Consider the following 25,944-nt stretch of genomic DNA (forward strand, 5'->3'; position numbering starts at 1 on the left):
GAAGCTGTCTGGCCCTGGGCTCTTGTTTCTTGGGAGATTTTTGATGACTGCTTCAATCTCCTTACTGGTTATGGCTCTGTTCAGGTTTGCTATTTCTTCCTGGTTCGGTTGTGGTAGTTTATATGTCTCTAGGAATGCATCTATTTCTTCCAGATTGTCAAATTTGCTGGCGTATAGTTGCTCATAATATGTTCTTATAATTGTTTGTATTTCTTTGGTGTTGGTTGTGTCTCTCCTCTTTCATTCATTATTTTATTTATTTGGGTCCTTTCTCTTTTCTTTTTGATAAGTCTGGCCAGGGGCTTTTCAATTTTATTAATTCTTTCAAAGAACCAGCTCCTAGTTTCATTGATCTGTTCTACTGTCCTTTTGGTTTCTATTTCATTGGTTTCTGCTCTGATCTTTATTATTTCTCTCCTCCTGCTGGGTTTGGGCTTTCATTGCTGTTCTTTCTCTTTCTCTTTCTTTTAGGTGTAGGGTTATGTTGTGTACTTGAGACCATTCTTGTTTCTTGAGAAAGGCTTATATCACTATATATGTTCCTTTTAAGACCGCCTTTACTGTGTCGCACAGATTTTGAACACTTGTGTTTTCATTTTCATTTGTTTCCATGAATTTTTTAAAATTCTTCTTTAATTTCCTGGTTGACCCATTCATTCTTTAGTAGGATGCTCTTTAGCCTCCTTGTATTTGAGTTCTTTTCCAACTTTCCTCTTGTGATTGAGTTCTAGCTTCAGAGCATTATGGTCTGAAAATACGCAGGGAATGATCCCAATCTTTTGGTATCAGTTGAGACCTGATTTGTGACCCAGGATGTGGTCTGTTCTGGAGAATGTTCCATGTGCACTAGAGAAAAATGTGTATTCTGTTGCTTTGGGATGGAATGTTCTAAATATATCTGTGATGTCCATCTGGTCCAGTGTGTCTTTTAAGGCCTTTATTTCCTTGTTGATCTTTTGCTTGGATGATCTGTCCATTTCAGTGAGGGGAGTGTTAAAGTCCCCTACTATTATTGTATTATTGTCGATGTGTTTCTTTGATTTTGTTATTAATTGGTTTATATAGTTGGCTGCTCCCATGTTAGGGGCATAGATATTTAAAATTGTTAGATCTTCTTTTTGGACAGTGACTTTAGGTGTGATATAGTGTCCTTCTTCATCTCTTATTATAGTCTTTTGCTTTCAATCTAGTTTATCTGATACAAGGATTGTCACCCCAGCTTTCTTTTGATGTCCATTAGCATGGTAAATTGTTTTCCACCCCCTCACTTTAAATCTGGAGGTATCTTTGGGTCTAAAATGAGTTTCTTGCAGACAGCATATTGATGGGTTTTGGTTTTTTATCCATTCTGATACCCTGTGTCTTTTGATTGATTGGGGCATTTAGTCCATTTACATTCAGGGTAACTATTGAAAGGTATGAATTTAGTGCCATTGTATTGCCTGTAAGGTGACTGTTACTGTATATTGTCATTGTTCCTTTGTGGGCCACTTCTTTTAAGCTCTCTCTTTGCGTATAGGACCCCTTTCAATATTTCCTATAGGACTGGTTCGGTGTTTGCTAATTCTTTTTTTTTTTTTTTTTTTTTTTTTTTTTTTTTTTTTTTAGTCCTGGAATCTTTTTATCTCTCCTTCTATTTTCAGTGATAGCCTAGCTGGATATAGTATTCTTCGCTGCATATTTTTCTCCTTTAGTGCTCTGAATATATCATTCTAGTCCTTTCTGGCCTTCCAGGTCTCTGTGGATAAGTCTGCTGCCAGTCTGATATTTCTACCATTGTATGTTACAGACTTCTTGTCCCAAGCTACTTTCAGGATTTTCTCTTTGTCACTAAGACTTGTAAGTTTCACTATTAGATGACAGGGTGTGGAACTATATTTATTGATTTTGAAGGGGGTTCTCTGTGCGTCCTGGATTTTGATGCTTGTTCCCTTCCCTAAATTAGGGACGTTCTCTACTATAATTCACTCCAATATACCTTCTGCCCCTCTCTCTCTTTCTTCTTCTTCTGGAATCCCAATTATTCTAATATTGTTTCGTCTTATGGTATCACGTATCTCTCAAATTCTCCCTTCATGGTCCAGTAGTTGTTTGTTTCTCTTTTGCTCAGCTTCTTTATTCTCCATCATTTGGTCTTCTATATCACTAATTCTCTCTTCCTCATTTATCCTAGCAATAAGAGCCTCCATTTTTTATTGCACCTCATTACCTCATTAATAGCTTTTTTGATTTCACATTGGTTAGATTTTAGTTCTTTTATTTCTCCAAACAGGGTTTCTCTAATATCTTCCATGCCTTTTCCAAGTCCAGCTAGCACCTTGAGAATGATCGTTCTGAACTCTAGTTCTGACATATTACCAATGTCTGATTGATTGGGTCCCTAGCCATTGGTACTGCCTCTTCTTCTTTTTTTTTGTGGTGAGTTTTTCTGCCTTGTCATTTTATCCAGATAAGAATATATGAACAAGATAATAAAATACTAAAAGAGTGGCAAAGACCCCAGAAAAATGTACACTACCCAAATCAGAAAAGATCCAAAACCAAGGGGAGAAGAAAGGGGGAAAAAATTAAAAATAAATATATATTTTTATTAGACTGGTGAATAGAACAGAGCCACCCACTTGATTTTGGGTGTATTTTTGTCTCTTAGAAGAATTTACCTCCCAAAATTTTAAAGAAAGAAAGACTTTATATACAAAAATTAGGGTAAACATGATGAAGGGATAGAATATGACTGTAAAGATGAAAATTTTTTAAAAATTCTAAAAAAGGAATTGATAAAATAAATTGGTTGGAAAAAGAAAAAAAAAGAGGAGGGAATGTGCTTATGCTGGAGACTAGAACAAAGCCATGTGCTGGATTAGGGTATATTTTGATGTATTAGAAGAAATTGTGTCCCCGAATTTTTTATTAAAAAAAAAAACCTGTATGCATACAAAAAATAAGGTTAAATACAAGGAAGGGATAAAATATCACTATAACAATGAAGGTTTAAAAAGATTTTTTTAGAAAGGTATTGTTAAGATAAACTAGTTATAAAACGCTAAAAGAGGAAAGAGGAAAAGTTAATAAAATAGAATAAGAAAAAAATAAAATTAAAAAAAATTTAACTTTGCAAGACTAAAGGGTTATGGGGAAAAGCCATGAATTCTATGCATTGCTTTCGCCTAGCTTTGGAGTTCTGCTGTTCTCCTTGATCAGTGAGCTTGGTCTTGGCTGGATGTTCTTGCTGATCTTCTGTGGGAGGGGCCTGTTGCAGTGATTCTCAAATGTCTTTGCCCTAGCCGGAATTGCACCTCCCTTGCCAGGGACCGGGCTAAGTAATCTGCTCAAGTTTGCTCTCAGAGCTTTTGTTCCCTGAATGCTTTCCGTAGAGCTCTGGAGGATGGGAATGAAAATGACCGCTTCCCAATCTCTGGCCCAGAGGAGCCAAGAGCTCGGGGCCCCACTCCTCAGTGTGCCCTCAGAGATAAGCAGTCAATCACTCCTGTCTCCCTGGTCTCCAGCCGCATTCTGAGCTCACCCGGCCTGTGACCAAACGTTTCTATCTCTGGTGCACAGCCCCAAACCCAGCAGATTCCTGCTGCACTGTTCCTTCAGGAGCAGGAAGGTGAGTCTCCCCAGAACTGCCACTTGTGGCATGAGAAGCAGTGACCCAGCTGTGCCTTGGATCATGGTTTAAGGAAACCCCAATCAGAAAGCTCACTCTTTGGCTCTGTCTGTAGTCAGCTTTCCTGCTCCAATACCTGGCAGCTTTGCCAAACTCAGACACCCCCGATCTTTCTGTGACCCTGCGGGACCTGAGACCACCCTGTCCCCATGAGGGCTTCACCCCCACTAGCCTCTGGAACAATGTCTCTCAGTGGAGCAGACTTCTAAAAGTTCTGATTTTGTGCTCCGCTGCTCTTCCACTTACCAGGAGCCGGCCCCACCCCCACGGTCTATCTTCCCGGTCCCTTCGGATTCACTTCTCCACGTGTCCTACCTTTCAGAAAGTGGTCGATTTTCTGTTCCTAGAATTGCTGCGCTTCTCTTCTATCTCCTGTTGAGTTTGTAGGTGTTCAGAATGGTTTGATACCTATCTAGCTGAACTCCTGCAATCTGATATCACTTCAATCTGCTACTCCTCCGCCATCTTGCCTATCTCCCCTCTGTTTTTTTTTTTTTTTAAGATTTTATTTATTTGTCAGAGAAAGAGAGAGCGCACACAAGCAGGCAGAGTGGAAGGCAGAAGGTGGAGAGAGAAGCAGGCTCCCTGCCGAGCAAGGAGCCCAATGTGGGACTCGATCCCAGGGACATGGGATCATGACCTGAGCCGAAGGCAGAGGCTTAACTGACTGAGCCACCCAGGCATCCCACTCCCCTCTGTTTTTTAAAAGGACATCTCTTTTTTTCCTCCAAAGAATTGCAGAACTGAAGAACATTGAATTTGTATTCAAAATGTAGCTGATTGTCCGTCACAAGCCATGCCTACCTGTGCACCTCTCTGGATGCCTTTCATTGTTCCTAGGCTCCATTACTCGCCTACTCAGCCAGATGCCTACAGGTGCCTTTGCACACTGCACTCAATTGCATGCACCCAGCAGCCCTCATGGGCCATGCCCAACCACACACCCTCAGCAACCATCACATACCATGCCCAGCCCTGTGCCCTTGGTCACCCTGGCCTGAATCCCCCAGCTGCCACAGTGCTTCAGGGGATCCAGCATAGGCCTAGTGACCCAGCAGAAATTTTACTAACACTACCTTCCTCAGTGGGAACCCCTCCCACCCAGAGCTGGCCTGCTGGGTCCCACAGAGAGCAAGCATGACCACAACAGGCAGAAAGTCACTGCATATGACTGCACTAAAAGGAAAATTGAATCAGATGAAACAGCAGGGCATAAAAACACACATAGGATACTCTACTGAAGATCCGGGTTCTGGTGAACAGGGGACACTGCACTCCAGGGCTCTCCAGGACCTCTTCTTTATAAAATCACTACTTTCAAGAACAGAAGAAACACTGACTTAATCTTAACACAGAGAAAAAGACACAGAGAGGCAGACAAAATGACGAGAGAGAGAAATTGATCCTAAATGAAAGAACAGGACAAGGCCATAGCAAGAGACCTAAGTCAAACAGATGTAAGTAACATCCCTGATAGAGAATATAAGCAGTGGTCATAAGGATACTCATTGGACTTGAGAAAAAAGTGGAAGACCTGAGTGAGACCCTTAATACGAAGGAAGGAATAACATAGCAGAGATAAAGGGCACAACATAAATGAAATGAGAAACATGTCGGGTGCCTGGGTGACCCAGTTGGTTGAACATTTGCCTTTGGCTCAGGTCATGATCCTGTGGTCCTGGGATCAAGCCCTACATAGGGCTCTCTGCTGAGCAGGGAGCCTACTTCTCCCTCTCCCTCTGCCTCCTGCTATACCTACTTGTGACACCTCTCCCTCCCCCCCCATGTCAAATAAATAAATAAAATCTTTTAAAAATAATAATAAAGAAATGAGAAACATGTTTGATGGAATAAACAGAGGATGGAAGAAGCAGAGAAATGAATTAGTGACCTAGAAGACAAAGTAATGGAAAGTAATCAAGCTGAACAAGAGGGAGAAAAGAGAAGATGCAAAATGAGAATAAACAGAGCTGAGTGACTCCATCAAATGTAATAGCATTCATATTATAGGAATCCCAGAAAAAGAAGAGAGAGAAAGGGGGGCAAAAAATTTATTTGAAGAAATAAGAGCTGAAAGTTCCCCTAATCTTGGGAAAGAAAGAGATATCTAGATTCAGGAGGCACAGAGAACCCCCCCCCCAACAGAATCAACAAAAGCAGACCAACACACAGATATATTATAATTAAATTAAAATATAGTGATAAAAAATTTTAAAAGCAGCAAGAAAAAAGAAGTCATTAAATTACAAGGGAAAACCCATAAGGCTAGCAGGAGGTTTTTCAAAAGAAACTTTGCAAACCAGAAATGGGTAACATGATATATTCAAGGTGCTGAATGGGAAGAATCTGCAGCCAAGAATACTCCACCTGGCTAGGCTATCATTCACAGTACAAAGAGAGATAAAGTTTTCTAGACAAGCAAACGCTAAAGGAGTTCATGACCATTAAACCAGCTCTGCAAGAAATATTAAAAGGGCCTCTTTGAGTAAAGAGACCAAAAGTGACAGTATAGATGCAGGAAACACAAAAGCAGTAAAAATGAATTTTTCTGCAAAAAAGTCAAACTCACAAAGGAAGGATATAAAATACATTAACATACCTAAAAGATGTGGAGGACAGGAGAAAAGAATATGTTCACACTTAAATGACCATCAAAAATATGGACTGCTATGTGCAGAAGAGGTTATGTACAAACCTTATGGTAAGCACATATCAAAAACCACTAATAGATATGCAAAGAATGGAGATAAAAATCCAAACATATTAAAGAAATAAGCAAAATATGAAAAAAGACAAGAAAGGATCAGAGAAAGTCTTCAGAAACAACCACAAAACAAGTAATAAAATGGCAATAAATAAGTATCTATTAGTAATTACTTTGAATGTAAATGGACTAAATGCTTCAATCAAAAGACATAGGGTGGCATAATGGATTAAGAAAAAAAACACCCATCTATTTGCTGCCTGCAAGAGGCCCATTTTAGACCTAAGGACACCTACAGATTGAGAGTGAGAGGATTGAGAAACATTTAACATTCAAATGGATATCAAAAGAAAGCCAGAATAGCAACATTTATATCAGACAAAAGAGACTTTAAACCAAAGACTGTAACAAGAAACAAAGGACAATATATAATAATAAATGGGATAATCCAACATGAAGATATAGGAATTATATGATATAAGAATTATATGCTATAACATATATGAAGATACATGAAGATATGACAATTGTTTAAATGTAAACTATATATGTAAACAGTTAATAACAAACATAAAGGAACTAATCCATAATAATACAGTAATAGTAGGGAACTTTAACACCACACTTACATCAAGTGGACAGATCATCTAAACAGGACATCAATAAGGAATCAATGGCTTTGAATGACACACTGGAACAGATGAACTTAACAGAAATTCAGAACATTCCCTCTAGGACAGCAGAATACGCATTCTTTTCAAATGCACATTCATGATAGAAACTCTTAACAAAATAAGTTTAGAGGGAATATACCTCAACATAATAAAGGCCACCTATGAAAAACCCGCAGCTAACATCATCCTTAATGGTGAAAAACAGAACAAAACAGGGATGTCTGCTCTCACCACCTGTATTTGACGTAATACTGTAAGTCCTTGCCACAGCAGTCAGACAGCAAAAAGAAATAAAAGGCATCCAAATCAGCAAGGAAGAAGTAAAAGTTACACTATTTGCAGATAACATGATACTATATATAGAAAATCCTAAAGACCCCACCAAAAAATTGCTAGAACTGATAAACAAATTTAGTAAAGTCACAGGATACAAAATCAATGTACAGAAATCTGCTGCATTTCTATACACTAACAATGAAGTGAAAGAGAAATTAAGAAAACATCCCATTTACAATTTCATCCAAAATAATAAGACACCTAAGAATAAACCTAACCCAAGAGGTGAAAGACCTGTACTCTGAAAACCATAAATCACTGATGAAAGAAATTCAGGACAACACAAAGGAATGGAAAGACATTCCATGCTCATGAATTCGAAAAACAAATATTGTTAAAATGGCTATATTACCCAAAGCAGTCTATAAATTTAATGCAGTCTACAACAGCATTTTTCACACAACTAGAATCAACAGTCCTAAAATTTGTCTGGAACCACAAAAGACCCCGAATAACCAAAGCAATCTTAAAAAAGAAAAGCAAAGCTGGAGGCATCACAATTCCAGACTTCAAGTTATATTTCAAAGCCATAATAACCCAAACAGTATTGTACTACCATAAGAACGATGTGGAGACAGAAGAACACTCATGTACTGTGGAGAATGCAAAGTGGAGCAGCCACTGTGGAAAACAGTATGGAAGTTCCACAAAAAAAGTTAAAAATAGAACTGCTTTATCATCCAGCAATCACACTACTAGGTATTTACCCAAAGAATACAAAAACACTAAATCAAAGGGATATATGCACCTCAGTGTTCATAGCAGCATTATTTATAAGAACCAATGTATGGAAGCAGTGTAAGTGTCCATGGACTGATGAATGGATAAAGAAAATGTGATATATAGTTACAGATACAGATATAGATATATCCACAAAATGCAATATTATTCAGCCATATAAAGGAATGGAATATTGCCATTTGAAACAACATGTATGGAACTAGAGAGTATATATAATGCTAAGTGAAATAAGTCAGCCAGAGAATGACAATACCGTAGGATTTCACTCGTATGTGGAATTTTAGATAGAAAACAAGTAAAGGGGAAAAAAATAAGACAAAGCAAGAAACAGACTGTTAATTATAGAGAACAATCTGATGGTTATGGGGGGATGAGTGAAGTAGTGATGGGGATTAAGGAGTGCACTTGTCTTGAAGAGCACAGGGTAATGTATGGAACTGTTGAATTACTCTGTTATACACTTGAAACTAATATAACACTGTATGTTAACTTACTGGAATTAAAATGAAAAATTGAAAAACAAAATGTAGCTAATTATCCTTTTGTTTATAATAGAAAGTGTAGCAAGGCTATGGATTATTAACGGTTACCTGATCCAATGCCTTGCCTTCAGGTGAGACCATGCAAAAGAGAGCTTTGCTTTTCTTTCTCCAAATCTAGTCAAGAGGAAGTGGCTTCCTTTTTCAAAGCATTCTGGTTAATGAGGTTCTTTTTAAGATATGAGGTCCATTTCCTGTAAGTTATATGAGACAAAGGTTATTATTTTCATTTTATATAGGAGAAACTAAAACTCAGAAAAATTAAATGAATTTGCCTATGATTTTTCATAGCTAATAAGTAACTAGAATCAAAATCTTCATTTATTGTCTAATATGCTTAGCCTGTTAGCATTTTCTGTTTTTCAGTTACAAGGCTTGGTTCTCTGAATTTATTTTCATATTTACCCCAGGAAGTTAGTCATTTAATTGAAATTCTTTTTACTCAGTGATTGTCTTAAGTCATATTGCCAGCAATTTAGTTGGAGTGTATAGATTAGTTTACATACCCATGTAAAAACAATTTTGAGCCTTGCAATTTTACAACTATTGTTGGTTAACATATTAGGAAGAAAATCAAATGTATGGTTTAAGCAATTAACTTTATTGGGTGGTGTGAACAATTCTAATAAAGCTAGTATAATGTTTTAATCATGATGGTGCCGAATTCTTTGGTCATGTATGTTTATAACATCTGCATGTTTTTATAGTGTTGATTCTAAGATATATAAAAAGACAAAAATGTAATAAGTTGAATTCTCTAGTACGATTTTTATTGGAAGAGTTGTAAAACTCCATATTTTATACACCTAATGTGTTAATGGGGTTTTTATTTTATAGCAGCTTATTTTTTTCTAATATTTTCATAATTTTTGCATGCCCAGCCAGATGCTAGAATTTTTTCCCATAGATTTTACAGTCTGACAGCTTTCTAAATGAAAGAGAATAATTTTTGTGATCCACAAATGTGATTTCACTGAAAGCAAACTATTTTTAGTATGTCTTTGAATTGTATAACCTTCAAGCAGAATTTTTGGTATAAATCTAATTATGCCTGTCATGCTCTTGCCTTTGAACTAACTTTGTCATTGTTTACAGAGAGGCACAAGCAGCCACTTCCAGGAATGGTGATAGTAATTAAGATATTTGTATATTTAAAAACTCTTCAAATTTCAAAATTTACAGCAGTTTTTTTAGTACATTTTATGCTGAATATTAAGACCCTTTTTTAATGTCATCACCCCTCACTGTCTTGTTAGTATAACTTTTCCCTACAAATGATGGCAAGTATTAAAATTGTGCTGCAAATTTGCCAGGGAGAAAGTTTCAAGAGTTGCCTATTTAAAAGTAATCCAGGAATATTACCAGAGTCTAATTTTAATTCCATTTCCTCTGGCAGTATTTAGGTTTTTATTGTTACATTATGCTTCTGGTCTTACTAGCAAGAATAATTGGAGACTATAATATTGCCTGAATAATGAGAATGTTTGGTAGAAAAACTGCTTGACAGGTATTCTTTACCACCAATTTTGTTGTCATTTTAATGCTGGTAATTTCAGATTATTTTTGAACATCAGAATTAAGTTCTGTAAACATGAAATTATATTGTTTTGCTTTCTAATGTCAACCAAGAGAATGGTAATACATTAAAGGAGGAAATCTATTTAGACATGTAATTCCTTAAAGTGTTTGTAAAAGACAAACATTTTCTTCACATTTAGAGATAAATAGTGGAAAGTTGCCCACAAAATGTTAAGTAAAGATTGCACCCTTGTTATAGGTGGCCCCGGAAGAATTTAAGACCAGCATTGGCCGTGTGAATGCATGTTTGAAAAAGGCTCTCCCGGTCAATGTGAAATGGCTACTATGTGGTTGTCTCTGCTGCTGTTGCACACTGGGTTGCAGCCTGTGGCCTGTTATTTGTCTCAACAAAAGAGTGAGTAACCATTTTATTGTATAACCATAGAGCTAACATTTACTGATCACTTATATGTACCGAGTATGTTACATGATTTTTTAAAATTAGCCTCATTCTAGAGACAAGCTTAGGGACAGAGAGATAAAGTAATTTGTCCAGCCTTTATTAACACTTTGTCACTTAATAGGAGTTCCCATCGTTTTATTTTTTTTTCTTTTTTTGACTATTATTTTTTATTAGTTTCAGCGATAGAATTTAGTGATCCGTCAGTTGCATATAACACCCAGTGTTCATTTCATCAAGTGCTCTCCTTTCACCCATCACCCAATTATCCCTTCCCTCTCCCCACCTCCCCTCCAGCAACCCACAGTTTGTTTCCTAGAGTTCAGAGTCTCTTATGGTATGCCTCTCTCTCAATTTTCATCTTATTTTATTTTTCCTTCCCTTCTATGTTCATTTGTTTTTTTCTTAAGTTCCACATATGAGTAAAATCATATGGTATTTGTCTTTCTCTGACTGACTTATTTCACTTAGCATAATATCCTCTACTTCCATCCATATCATTGCAAATGGCAAGGTTTCATTCTTCTTGATGGCTGAGTGATATTCCATTTTATATATATATATACACACACACACACACACACACACACACACTACCTCTTCTTTATCCACTCATCTGTTGATAGACATCTGGGCTCTTTCCATATCTGAGCTGTTGTGGACATTGCTGCTATAAACATTGAGGTGCAGGTGCCCCTTTGAATTACTGTGTTTGTATCTTTTGGGTAGATATCTAGTAGTGCACATGCTGGTTTATAGGGTAGCTCTATTTTTAACTTTTTGAGGAACCTCCATACTGTATGTAGCTATAGCAGCTTGCATTCCCACCAACAGTGTAAGAGAGTTCCCCTGTCTCCACATCCTTGCCAATATCTGTTATTTCCTGAGTTGTTAATTTTAGCCATTCTGACTAGTGTGTGGTGATATCTCGCTGTCATTTTGATCTATATTTCCCTGATACCGAGTGATGTTGAACATCTTTTCATGTGCCTGTTGGCCATTTGTATGTCTTCCTTGGAGAAATGTCTGTTCATGTCTTCTGACCATTTTTTGACTGGATTATTTGTATTTTAGGTGTTGAGTTTTGGTAAGTTCTTTATAGATTTTAGATACTAGCACTTCATCTGATAAGACATTTGCATATATCTTCTCCCCATTCCGTCGGTTGTCTTTTAGTTTTGTTGACTATTTCCTTTGCTGTGCAAAGCTTTTTATTTTGATGAGGTCCTAAAAGTTCATTTTTGCTTTTGTTTCCCTTGCCTTTGAAGATGTATCTAGCAAGAAATTGCTGCAGCCAAGGTCAAAGAGATTTCTGCATCTTTTCTCCTCTAGGATTTTGATGGATTCCACTCTCATATTTAGGTCTTTCATCCATTTTGAGTTTATTTATATGTAAGGTGTAAGAAAGTGGTCCAGTTTTATTCTCCTACATGTGGCTGTCCAGTTTTTCCAGCACCATTTGTTGAAGAGACTGTTCTTTTTTCCATTGGATATTCTTTCTCTCTTTGTCAAAGATTAGTTGACCATGGAGTGGAGGGTCCATTTTGGGAATCTCTATTCTGTTCATTGATCTGTGTCTGCTTTAGTGCCTGGACCATACTGTCTTGATGATTACTGCTTTGTAATACAGCTTGAAGTCCGAAATTGTGATGCCTCCAGCTTTGGGTTTATTTTTTTTTAACATTTCTTTGGCTATTCATGGTCTTTTCTGGTTCCATACAAAGTTTAAGATTGTTTGTTCCAGCTCCGTGAAAAAAGCTGATGGTATTTTGATAGGGATTTCATTGAATGTGTATTGCTCTGGTTAGCTTAGACATTTTAACACTATCTGTCCTTCTAATCCATAAGCATGGAAAGTTTTTTCATTTCTTGTGTCTCCCTCAATTTCTTTCATAAGTGTTCTATAGTTTTCAGAGTACAGATCCTTTACCTTTTTGGTTAGGAATACCTATTCCTGGATATCATATGGATTTTGGTGCAATTGTAAACGGGATCAATTCCTTGATTTCTCTTTCTTCTGCCTCATTGTTAGTGTATAGAAATGCAATTGACTTCTGTGCATTAATTTTATATCCTGTGACATTGCCGAATTCCAGTATGAGTTCTAGCAATTTTTGAGTGGAGTCTTTGGGTTTTCCGTACAGAGGATCATGTCATCTGCTAAGAGTGAGAGTTTGACTTCTTTGCTGGTTTGGATGCCTTTTATTCGTTTTTCTTTTTGTTGTCTGACTGCTGAGGCCAGGACTTCCAGTACTATCTTGAACAACAGTGGTGAGAGTGGACATCCCTGTCATGTTCCTGGCCTTATGGGAAAAGCTCTCAGTTTTCCCCATTGAGGATGATAATAGCTGTGGTTCTTTCTATATAGCTTTGATGATCTTGAGGTATGTTCCTTCTATCCCTACCCTGCTGAGAGTTTTTATCAAGAAAGGATGCTGTATTTTGTCAAATGCTTTTTCTGCATCTGTTGAGAGGATCTTATGGTTCTTGCCCTTTCTTTTATTAATGTATTGTATCACATCGATCGATTTGTGGATGTTGAACCACCCTTGCAGCCCAGGAATAAATCCCACTTGGTCATGGTGAATAATCCTTTTTAATGTACCGTTGGATCCTATTAGCTAGTATCCTGGTGAGAATTTTTGCATCCATGTTCATCAGGGATATTGGTCTGTAATTCTCCTTTTTGGTGGGGTCTTTGTCTGGTTTTGAGTTCCCATCATCTTAAAGTGAAATATAAATGGAGTACTGGAGTAAATATAAATGTAACTAGGCTACTCAACTACTCTTTTCACAAAACCCAAACATGTGATTTAAAGTATTTCTAAGCAGGGCACCTGGATGGTTCAGTTGGTTAGGAATATGCCTTTGGCTCAGGTGATGGTCCCAGGGTCCTGGGATTGAGCCCCATGTTGGGCTCCCTGTTTAGTGGGGAGTCTGCTTTTGCTTCTGCCCCTCCCTTCCGCTCATGCCCTCTCTCTGGCTCTTTCTCTCTCTCTCAAATAAATGAATAGAATCTTCAAAAAAAATAAAGTATTTCCAAGCTACAACTATATGGGAGAGTTTCTTCTGCTCTGAAGAAAAGGAAAAGAGAGTAACCTACATAGCTGGGGGGAAATCTTCCTTAGTTTTGAACATGTTGAAATGACATTATTATAACAAGACATTACTAGTTACATGATGGATTTAAGACTACTATCTTAATCTCATCTTTAAAACTTTTAGTCTTTGGAATGTTTTCATTTCCCAGTGGAAAGACTCAAGTCACCCTGTACCACACTGATAATTTTTGTTTAAACTTTTAAATAATAATTAGCTTACTAAACTGTATTCAAAATCACAGTACCTTGTGTAGCTATAATTAGTGGTACAGTTGTTTGATAAAGGCTAAAAATATTCCCAAGAAGTACTTACTAATTTTCTGTCCACATCTTTCTTCTGCCCTTCTTAATATGTACTTCAAAAAGAAAAATAATGAAACACTGCAATCTGTATGACTTTTCTAATGAAAAAGTTGAACATTTTTTTTATTCCCTTGGTAATTACCAGTAGGTCAAAGCTTAACTTTAAGTTAAGCTTAGTTTATTATTTGTCAAAGCATGTACAGTGTTTTCAGATGACTTTCTATAAGTTAAAAAAATTGGAAGCATAAATTTCTTTCTCTAGTTGTAATATTTTTTAACAATTAGAAATCAGTCATTCCTATCCATTCCCATTATTTTTAAAGCCTCAGTGTGCATGAATTATGATTTAGATTTTCAGTCATACAAATACAGCCAATTTTAGCTACTTAAGAACAGAATTTTAGGTTTTAATATTATCCAGGATCTATCATTTTTACTGATGACGTGTTTACTCTTTGTCTACTTGTCGATACTTTCACCACATAGCCTAAAATACAGAGAAACAATTTTTTCAATTATGTGACATTACTATTCAAACTTCTAATAGAATATTCAATGGAAAATGGTATTAATACTGATGCTGTCATTTCACCCTCACCCCCATTACTTTGGTTAATTAATTATTCACATTGAAGTTAAGATATCAAGGCGCCTGGGTGGCTCAATCAGTTAAGCATCTGCCTTTGGCTCAGGTCATTATCTCAGGGTCCTGGGATCAAGCCTCATATCAGGCTTTCTGCTCATTGGCAAGTCTGGTTCTCCCTTTCCCTCTGTGATCTCTCTTGCTTTCACTCTCTCTCAAATAAATAAATAAAATATTTTAATAAAAAGTAAATTTTTTTTAAAAAATGAAGTTGAGGTATCAGTGTACAGATCTTCCTGGACTTATGATGGGATTACATCCGGATAAATCCATCGTAAATTGAAAATATGAGTTGAGGGGCGCCTGGGTGGCTCAGTGGGTTAAGCCGCTGCCTTCGGCTCAGGGTCCTGGGATCGAGTCCCATATCGGGCTCTCTGCTCAGCAGGGAGCCTGCTTCCCTCTCTCTCTCTCTTTGCCTGCCTATCTGCCTACTTGTGATCTCTCTCTGTCAAATAAATAAATAAATAAATCTTAAAAAAAAAAAAAAAGAAAAAGAAAAAGAAAATATGAGTTGAGGGGCTCCTACATGGCTCAGTTTGTTAAGCTCTGCCTTTGGCTCAGTTCATGATCTTAGGGTCCTGGGACCAAGCCCCCTGTCTGGCTCAGCAGGGAATCTGCTGCTGCCTTTCTCTCTGCCCCTCTCCCTCTTGTGCATATATGCATGCGTGCACTGTCTCTTTCAAATAAAATCTTTTTTTATGATGTTATATTAATCACCATACAGTACATATTTAATTTTTGAGGTAGTGTTCTATGATCATTGTTTGCATATGATACCCAGTGTTCCAAGCTGTATGTTCCCTCCTTAATACCCATCACCAGGCTAACCCATTGGCCCACTCCCCTCCCCTCTAAAACCCTCCCTTTGTTTCCCAGAGTCCATAGTCTTTCATGGTTTGTCTCCGCCTTTGATATCTACCCCTTCATTTTTCCCTTCCTTCTCCTAATGTCCTCCATGCTATTCCTTGTGTTCTACAAATAAGTGAAACCATATGATAATTGACTTTCTCTGCTTGACTTATTTCACTTAGCATAATCTCCTCCAGTTCCATCCATGTTGATGCAAGAGTTGGGTATTCATCCTTTCTAATAGTTGAGTAATATTCCATTGCATATATGGACCACATCTTCTTTATCCATTTGTCTGTTGAAGGACATCTCAGCTCTTTCCAGTTTGGATATTGTGGACGTTGCTGCTATGAACATTGGGTACATGTGGTCCTTCTTTTCACTACGTCTGTATCTTTGGGGTAAATACCCAGTAGTGCAATTGCTGGGTTATAGAGTTAGCTCTATTTTTAACTTTTTGAGGAACCTCCATACTGTTCTCCAGAGTGGTTGTACCACCTTGCATTTGTTGTTTCTTACCTTGTCAATTTTTCCCATTCTAACTGGTATTAGGTGGTATCTCAGTATGGTTTTGATTTGGATTTCCCTGATGGCTAATGATGATGAACATTTTTGTATGTGTCTGTTAGCCATTTATATGTCTCCTTTGGAGAAGTATCTGTTCATGTCTTCTGCCCATTTTTTGACTTGATTATTTGGTCTTTTTGGGTGTTGAGTTTGAGAAGTTCTTTATAGACCTTGGATATCAGCTCTTTATCTACACTATCATTTGCAAGTATCTTCTCCCATTCCATGGGTTGCCTCTTTGTTTTGTTGTTTCCTTTGCTATATAGAAGCTTTTTATCTTGATGAAGTCCAAAAAGTTCATTTTCGCTTTTGTTTCCCTTTCCTTTGGAGATGTATTTTGAAAGAAGTTGCTGTGGCCCATGTTGAAGAGGTTACTGCCTATGTTCTCCTCTAGGACTTTGATGGATTCCTGTCTCACATTGAGGTCTTTCATCCATTTAGAGTTTATCTTTGTGTATGGTGTAAGAGAATGGTTGAGTTTCATTCTTCTATATATAGTTGTCCAATTTTCCCAGCACCATTTATTGAAGAGACTGTCTTTTTTTTCACCGGATATTTTTTCCTGCTTTGTCAAAGATTATTTGACCATAGAGTTGAGGGTCCATATCTGGGCTCTATTCTGTTCCATTGGTCTATGTGTCTGTTTTTGTGCCAATACCATGCTGTCTTGGTGATTGCGTCTTTGTAGTATAGCTTGAAGTCAGGCAACGTGATTCCCCCAGCTTTGTTTTTCTTTTTCAACATTTCCTTGGCCATTCGGGGTCTTTTCTGGTTCCATCCCTTTTAGGATTGCTTATTTCAGCACTTTGAAAAATGCTGATGATATTTTGATTGGGGTGGTGTTGAAAGTATAGATTGCTCTGGGCAGTGTAGACTTTTTAACAATGTTTATTCTTCCAATCCATGAGCATGGAATGTTTTTCAATCTTTTTGTGTCTTCTTCACTTTCTTTTGTAGGTGTTCTGTAGTTTCTAAAGTATAGATCCTTCACCTCTTTGGTTAGGTTTGTTCCAAAGTATCTTACAGTTTTTGTTGCTCATAAATGGAATTGATTCCCTAATTTTTCTTCCTAGAGTTACATTGTTAGTGTATAGGAAAGCAACTGATTTTTGTGCATTGATTTTGTATTCTGCCATATTACTGAATTGCTCTATGAGTTCTAAAAAAATAAAAAGAAAATATCAGTAGTTGAAAATGCATTTAATACATGTAACCTACCAAACATGATAGATTAACCTAGACTACCTTAAATGTATTCACAGCACTTACATTAGCCTATAGCTGGGCAAAATCTAACACAAAGCATATTTAATAATAAAGTATTGAATAGCTCATGTAATTTATTGGATACTGTACTGAAAGTGAAAAACAGAATGGTTGCACAGGTACAGAATGGCTCTAAGTGTATCAGTTGTTTACCCTCATGATAGTGTAGGTGACTGGGAGCTGTGGTTTATTGCCACTGTTCAGCATCACAAGATGGTATTATACTGTGTATTACTAGCCCAGGAAAAGATCATAATCCAGCATTGTAAGTACAGTTTCTACTGAATGCATATAGCTTTCACACCATCAGGAAGTTCATAAGTAAAATAAAATAAAATAAAAAAAATCATAAGTAGAATGATTATTAATCAGGGACCATCTGTATTCTTAGATCACTAAAATGTCAATTTAAACATATTTATTTAGGGGCACCTGGGTGGCTCAGACAGTTAAGCGTCTCTCTTTGGCTTGGGTCATGATCTCAGAGTCCTGAGATCAAGCCCTACATCAGGCTCCCTGCTTAGTGGGGAGCCTGCTTTTCTCTCTCCCTCTGCCTGCCACTCCCCCTGCTTGTGCTCTCTGTGTTTCTCTCTGTCAAATAAATAAATAAACTCTTCAAAAAAATAATAAAATAGAAAGATTTTTTAAATATACATTTTCAAATTATCATCTTCTGGGCCACATCTAGACCATTCTGTTTTTTTAAACATTTGAATGAATTACCAACACTTAAAAATTGGAGTATTTAAAATAAAATTTGAGAAAGCCAGCCTCTCTCAAAATCTTTCAGCAATTGGCCCTAGCTGAGTGATGGCTTCTTCCTTTAAATAGGACATGAGGTCTCTGGTTCACCACAGAACCACCCAGCATTTACGTTATCTGCCTTGCTCTGCACTTTATAGTTATGGCCCTTGGTTCTGTACATGCTATGTTATTAACACACTAGACAAAACACTAAGCACATGTTGGTAACCTTGTGTAAGATACTGCCCTTTCTGGAGCTTCAGTTTTCCTCACTGATAGAATCGGGCTACTACTACTTACTTTTTTTAAAGATTTTATTTATTTGACAGAGAGAGAGAGCCGGAGAGCACAAGAAAGGGGAATGGCAGAGGAAGAGGGAGAAGCAGGCTCCCAGCTGAGCAGGGAGCCTGATGAGGGGCTCAATCCCAGCCCTCTGGTATCAGGACCTGAGCCAAAGGCAGACACTTAACCAGCTGAGCCACCCATGTGTCTCAGTACTACTTATTTTTTTTTAGTACTACTTACTTTTAAGGTAGTGTGATGATAAAGAAATTTAAGGTACCTCACTGCCTTTTAGTCCACATGTAGAAATTTTTAAAGATAAAAATAATTTAAGAACTTTATGCCATCACCGCTGCTTCATAACCTGTAAACTAAGTTGTATAAACTCTAATAGTTTAATTGGAAAGATGATTAGCATTCATATAGCCCAAATCCCTTATTTTACAGGTGTGGAAACAGATTCAGAGAGGTAATGTGAGTTTCCCAGTGTCACATAGTAAATGACACATCCAGAAAAATATTTTTTTCTGTTTTGTTTGGTTTCTGTCTCTTGTAACACTGTATTCTCTTGACTACATCATGTTGCCTAGGTCGTATTTCCTATTGCTGGGACAAGAAACATTAGGATAAGTGGTATGATATACAGCTCAATGAGTTTCAATTCTCTAGCAGACAAATATTTCTTAAAGGACAAAATAGTAAATACTTATGGCTTTATGAGCCAGAGGTCTCTGTTGCAACTATCTAGCTCTATGGTTTTAGTATGAAAGCAGCCATAAGCAATATGCAAATGAGTGAGCATTGCTGTGTTCCAGTAAAACTTTATTTACAAAAACGGGCAGCATGCCAGATTTTGCCCGAGAGCTACCATTTGCCACCCTACTCTAGCCAACTCTAGGTATCTAGCTTTATGAAAGTCATATCCGTGTTACCCACAAAATAAAATGGAAATAATGTGGTTACACTCCCTATATCACAAGGTTGCTATGTAAACTGATTGTAAAATGTTTCCAAGAAAAGAACTTCTTTGTAAACTGCCTTATGAACATTTTTTTAGCCAGTATACTTCATGAATATGTTTTGTAACAAATTAGGTGAAAGAAAAGAAATAAAAATTAGGGTACCCTGAGCAACTTCTAGTTGCTATTGGCTCTACTAGGATTCTATGGCTACATGATATATGAAATGAAGGTTTTCATTTACCCATTCTTACATTTACCACTGAAACAACTGTGATATTATAAGTCAACTTTCAGGCCTATTCATGCCACCATTTTAAAATAACTTTTACCCTTTTTGCTATAATATTTGCTAAATTGAGAGGGGTGTTCAGAGGAAAGGGACTGTTCTCTCAGTCTTGCAATGTGAATATGATGTTTTTCTTCTCTTATGATTTCTAGTTTTATACTTTGTAAGACTTAACTCTTTTTTTTTATAAAATTTATTTATTTAATGGACAGAGATCACAAGTAGGCAGAGAGGCAGACAGAGAGAGAGGGGGAAGCAGGCTCCCCGCCAAGCAGAGAGCCCAATGTGGGGCTCGATCCCAGGACCCTAGGATCATGAGCTGAGCCGAAGGCAGAGGCTCTAACCCACTGAGCCACCCAGGTGCCCCAAGACTTAACTCTTTTTAAATTTATTGAGACTTGGTTAGTGGCATAACATATGGCTTATCCTGGAGAATACTCCATGTACACTTGAGAAGAATTTGTATTATATTGTTGTGGGACAGAGTGTTCCATATATGTGTTCGGTATAGTTGGTTGACAGTGTTGTCCAAGCCCTATGTTTATTTATTGATCTTCTTCATAGTTCTACTCATTATTGAAAGTGGGGTATTGAAGTCTCTGTTATTGTAGAACTATCTATTTCTCTCTTCAGTTTGGTCAGCTTTTGCTTCACACATTTTGTAGGTGTGTGTTTAGTTATGTTTGTTTTTATAATTGTAATTTCTTATTGATTGGTTTATGTTTTTATGGAGTATGCTGGTATGGAATTAATGTTTGTTTCCTCCCAAAATTTATATGTTGAAGCTCTCCCCACTAATTGGATAATATTTGGAGGTAGATGGTATTTTGGTCTTTGAGAGGTAAGTAGGTGTAGATGGAGTCATGAGCGTGGGGTCCTCATGATGGAATTAGTGCCTTTGTAAGAAAAAACCAGAGCTTGCTTTTTCTCTACCATGTGAGGTCACAGCAATAAGGAAGCTATCTGCCAGCCAGGGGCCAAGGAAGTCAAGGAAGAGGGCTCTCACCTGAACTCAACAAACCATCTCATCTAAGATTTCCCATCTGTTAGAACTATGAGAAATAGATTTCTGCTATTTAAGTCACTGAGTCTATTGTATTTGTTATAACAGCCTGAGCATATTAAGACCTATACACTGTCCATCTTTTTCACTTGTAACATTTTCTTCACTTAAAATCATTTTGTCTCATATTATTATAGCCATCTCAGCTCTTGTTGTTGTTGTTACTATTTACATGGAGTAGCTTTTTCCATCCTCTCACTTTGGAACTATTTCTGTCTCTGAATCTAAATGGATTCTTATGTAGACAGGATATAGATGGATTATGTTTTATTGTTTTTTAAGTAGGCTCCACACCCAGCATGGAGCCCAGTGTAGGGCTTAAACTCAGGACCCTGAGACCAAGACCTGAGCTAAAAATCCAGAGTTGGATGCTTAACCACTTTAGCCACCCAGGGACCCCAGATAGATTATGTTTTTTAAATTAATTCTGCAAATCTCTGCCTTTGAATTGAGAGTTCGCTCTACATACATTTAAAGTGGTTAATGGTAACATATTAGTTTGCCAGCACTACCTTAATAAAGTACCCCAGACTCAGTGGTTTAGACAACAAATTTATTTTCTCACATTTCTGGAGACTGTAAGTCTGAGATCAGGGTGTTGGGAGAGTTTATTTTTTCTCTGAAGTTTCTCTCCTTGACTTGTAGGTGGCCATTTTCTCTCTGAGTCTTTACCTGGTCTTCCCTCTAAACATGTCTGTATCCTTATCAGAAGTGATTAGTCGTATTGGATTACAGCTCACCCTGATTATCTCATTTTAACTTAATTACCTCTTCAAAAACCTTACATCCAAATATGGTCACATTCGAAGGTATGGGCAGTTGTGACTTCAATATATGAACTTGGGGAAAGTAATTCAGTCTATAACAGATAAGGAAGGACTTCTGCCATTTTGCTATTTGTTTTCCATATGTTATATATTTTTTAACTCAATTACTCCATTACTTCCTTATTTTACATTTAACTGATTTTTGTAATATACCGTATACCTTCTCATGTCCTTTTTTTGAATATATTTCTTAGTTATTTATTTTCTTAATTGTTTCTTGGGGATTATAATTAACATCTTTTTTTGTTTTTTGGGGTTTTTTTATTTAATTTTATTTTTTTCAATGTTCCAAGATTCATTGTTTATGCACCACACCCAGTGCTCCATGCAGTATGTGCCCTCCTTAACACTCACCTTAAAACACACTAGTTTAAATTAATATCACCTTAGTTTTGATAATACACAAACTCTGCTCCTGTACATATGCGTACCTCCTCCCGTTATATGTTATTATCACAATTATATCTTTATATATTTGTATCTATTAACATAGATTTATCATTTTATTTTATGCATTTTTAAATCACATAGGTAGAAAAGAGGAGTTCCAAAACTAAAACAGAACAATACTGTCTTTCACATTTATTTATTGAGTTACTTTTACTGGCATTATGTCCTCATATGGCTTGAGTTATTTTCTAATGTTCTTTTATTTCAGGCTGAAGAATTCTCTTTAACATTTCTTACAGATAATTCTCACAGAAATGAACTCCCTCAGTGCTTATTCATTTGGGAATGTCTTAATTTCTCCCCTTTTTTTGAAGGATAGTTTTGTCATATCTAGAATTCTCGGATGACAGTCTTTCTTTTAACGCTCGAAATACGCCATTCCACTGCTTCTGAACCTCATGGTTTCTGATGTGAAAACAACAGTTAATCTTAGTGAGGACCCCTTGAATACAACAGTCACTCCTCCTTTGCTGCTTTCAAGATTTCTCTCCTTGTTTTTGGCTTTCAAGTTTGATTATAGTTTCTCTCAGGATGTATCTCTTCGAGTCCTAGTTGGAATTCTTTGAGCTTCTTAGAATTTTCCTTTTTCTTTCTTTAAAAAAAGATATTTATTATTTATTTATTTATTTGCTTACTTACTTATTTAAGAGAGAGGTGGAGAGAGCATGAGCAGGAGGAGGGGCAGAGGAAGAGGGACAAGCAGACTCTGAACTGAGCCTAGAGCCGGACATGGGGCTCAGTCCCAGGACCTTGCGATCATGACAGGGCTCAATTCAAGGACCTTGCAATCATGACCTGAGCCAGAAGTCAGTTGCTTAACCTACTGAGCCCCCAGGTGCCCCAGAATTTTCCTTTCTCTGTATGTGGACTCAATATCTTGTGTCCCTTGATTTCAGCCTGAAGAATTTCCTATAGTATTTCTTGTATGGTAGGTCTGCAGGCAACAGATGCTGTCAGTTTTTATCTATGAATGTCCTCATTTTGTCTCTACTCTTTGATATATAAAATTAATTAACATTCTATTTTTGATCAATTTTAGGTTTATGGGGAAAAAATGAGAAAAAGGTACAGTTTCCATATATCCTCCTCACCCAACTCCCAATTTCCCCTATTACTAACATCTTGTACTATTGAAGTACAATTGTTAAAACTGATGGGGCCAATACTGACACATCATTATTAACTAAAGTCCTTGATTTACATCAGAATTCACTCTTTATGTTGTACATTCTATGGATTTTGATGTGTATAATGACATGTATTCATTATTACAGTATTATGGAATAATAATTTCACCCCTTGAAAAATCCACCATGCTACACCTCTTCATTTCTCCCTCCCACCCCAAAATCCCAAGCAGTCACTGAACTTTTAACTGTCTCCATCATTTTGCCTTTTCCAGAATGTCATAGTTAAAATCATACAAGATATAGTCTTTTCAAATTGGCTTCTTTCACTTACCATATGCATTTAAGGTTTCTCCATGTCTTTTTGTGGCTTGATAGGTCCTTTTTTTTTGATGAATAATATTCTTTTTGAAAGGTTTATTTATTTGTTTGAGAGAAAGAAGAAGGCACGAGTGGGGGGGAGGGGCAGAGGGAGAGAGAATCCTCAAGCAAACTCCTTGCTGAGTACAGAGCCCAACACAGGGCTTGATCCCAGGACCCTGAGATCATGACCTGAGTCAAAAATCAAAAGTTGGCCACTTAACTAACTGAGCCACCCAGGTGCCCCTACTGAATAATAGTCTGTTGTTTGGATGTACTACAGTTTGTTTACCCACCAACCTAGTGAAGGATGTCTTCATTGCATTCAAGGTTTGGCAATTATGTATTAGGCTGCTACAAACATTCAGCAAATTTCAGTCAGCAAATTTCAAGTAATTTGGGTAAGAAAACAAGGAGTATAATTTCTGGATCATATGGTAAGATTATATTTAGTTTTGTAAGAAACTGCCAAGTCCTCTTCCAAAGTGGCTATACTATTTTACATTCCCACTAACAATGCGTAAGACTTTTTCTTGCGAGGTGCCTGGTCAGTTAAGTGCCTGCCTTTGGCTCAGGTCATGATCCTGGAGTCTCCAGATGGAGCCCCATGTCCAGCTTCTCTGCTCAGCAGGGAGTTTGATTCTCCCTCTGCCCTTCACCCTGCTTGTGCTCTCTCTGTCTCTCTCTCTCTCTCATTCTCTCCCTCCCTCTCACTGTCACTCTCTGTCTCTCAAATAAGTAAGTAAAATCTTTAAAAAAAAAAAAAAGACTTTCTGTTGCTCCATGTACTTGTCAACATTTGGTGTTGACAGTATTTTGGATTTTGAACCTTCTAAGATGTGCATAGTGGTATCTCACTGTTTTTTTTAATTTGCAGTTCCCTAAAGTTATATGATATTGAGCATCTTTCTATGTACTGATTTGTCATCTATATATCTTCTTTGAGATTTTTCTGCTCAGATATATCTTAATTGGGTTTCTGGTTTATTATTGTGAAATTTTAAACACTTTTTATATATTTTGGATATGAGTCTTCTATCAGGTATTTGTTTTCAAAATATTTTCTTCCAGTCTTTGTCTTGTCTTTTCATTCTTTTTTTTTTAAAGATTTTATTTATTTGTCAGAGAGAGAGAGTACACACAAGCAGGCAGAGAGGCAGGCACAGAGAGAGGAGGCAGCAGGCTCCCTGCTGAGCAAGGAGCCCGATGCGGGACTCGATCCCAGGACCCCAGGATCATGGCCTGAGCCGAAGGCAGTGGCTTAACCAACTGAGCCACCCAGGCGTCCCTCTTTTCATTCTTTTAACAGCATCTCTTACAGAGTAGAGTTTTTAATTTTGATAAAGTCCAGCTTATCAACTTTTTTCTTTTATTCCTCGTGCTTTGGGTTCTATCTAAGAATTGATTGCCAAACCAAAAGTCACTTATTGTGGTATATACATTCTTGTATTTGTTTGCTAATGTCTTATTCAGGATTTTTATATCTATGTTCATGAGAAATATTGATCTGCACTTTTCCTTTCATATAATACCTCTGTCTAGTTTTGGCACTCGGGTAGTACTGGCCTTCTAAAATGAGTTAAGAAGTATTCCCTCTGCTTCTGTTTGTGGAAGAGATTGTAAAGAATTGGTAAAATTTCTTCCTTATATATTTAGTAGAATTCACTCATGAACCCACCTGGCCATGGGAGTTTCTATTTGGGAAGGTTATTAATTGTTGATTCAGTTTCTTTAATAAATATAGGCTTATTCAAATTATCTGTTTCTCCTTGTGTGAGTTTTAGTAGATTGTATCTTTCAAGTAATTGGTCCATTTCATTTTGCTTAACAAATTCATGGGCATGGGGTTGTTAATAATATTCCTTTATTATCCTTTTAATATTCAGGGCCTCATTAATGATAACCCATTTCATTTCTGATATTAGTAACTTTTGTCTTTTTTCCCTTACTCAGCCTGTTTAAAAATTGACTCTTTTTACTAGTCTTTCAAAGAACCAGTTTTTAATTTTGTTGATTTTCCCTATTGAAATCCTATTATCAATTTCACTGATTCCTGCTCTAATTTGTATTACCTCTTTCTTTTTAGTTTGGATTTAATTTGTTCTTTTTCTAAAGTGCAAACTTACATGATTGATTTTAGGTCTATGCATTTGATGCTGCAAATTTCTGTCTAAGCACAGCTTTCACTGAATCCCACAAATTTCGATTAGTTGTGTTTTCATTTTTATTTAGTTTTATATATTTTTAAGTTTCTCCTGAGATTCCTTCTTGACCTATATTATTTAGAAATGTGCTGTTTAGCCACTCTGGAAAACTGTATGGTGATTCCTCAAGAAGTTAAATATAGAGCTACCCTATGACCTAGCAATTGCACCACTAGGTATTTACCCCAAAGATACAAATGCAGTGATCCAAAGGGACACATGGACCCCAGTGTTTATAGCAGCAGTGTCCACAATAGCCAAGCTGTGG

At 37.0% G+C, this 25,944-nt stretch overlaps 1 protein-coding gene across 1 annotated transcript in view; it reads left to right on the forward strand.

The window, feature by feature from the left end:
- The window catches only part of CHIC1 (cysteine rich hydrophobic domain 1), a 73,971-nt gene that overhangs the window by 21,319 nt on the left and 26,708 nt on the right, over positions 1-25,944 (forward strand). The window contains exon 3 of the mRNA XM_080795441.1: positions 10,442-10,597. Within this exon, the coding sequence (XP_080651567.1) occupies positions 10,442-10,597 (156 nt within the window). The remainder of the gene's footprint in view (positions 1-10,441; positions 10,598-25,944) is intronic.

This window comes from Martes martes (genome assembly GCF_963455335.1).
Source record: "Martes martes genome assembly, chromosome: X".
NCBI classification, from domain to species: Eukaryota; Metazoa; Chordata; class Mammalia; order Carnivora; family Mustelidae; genus Martes; species Martes martes.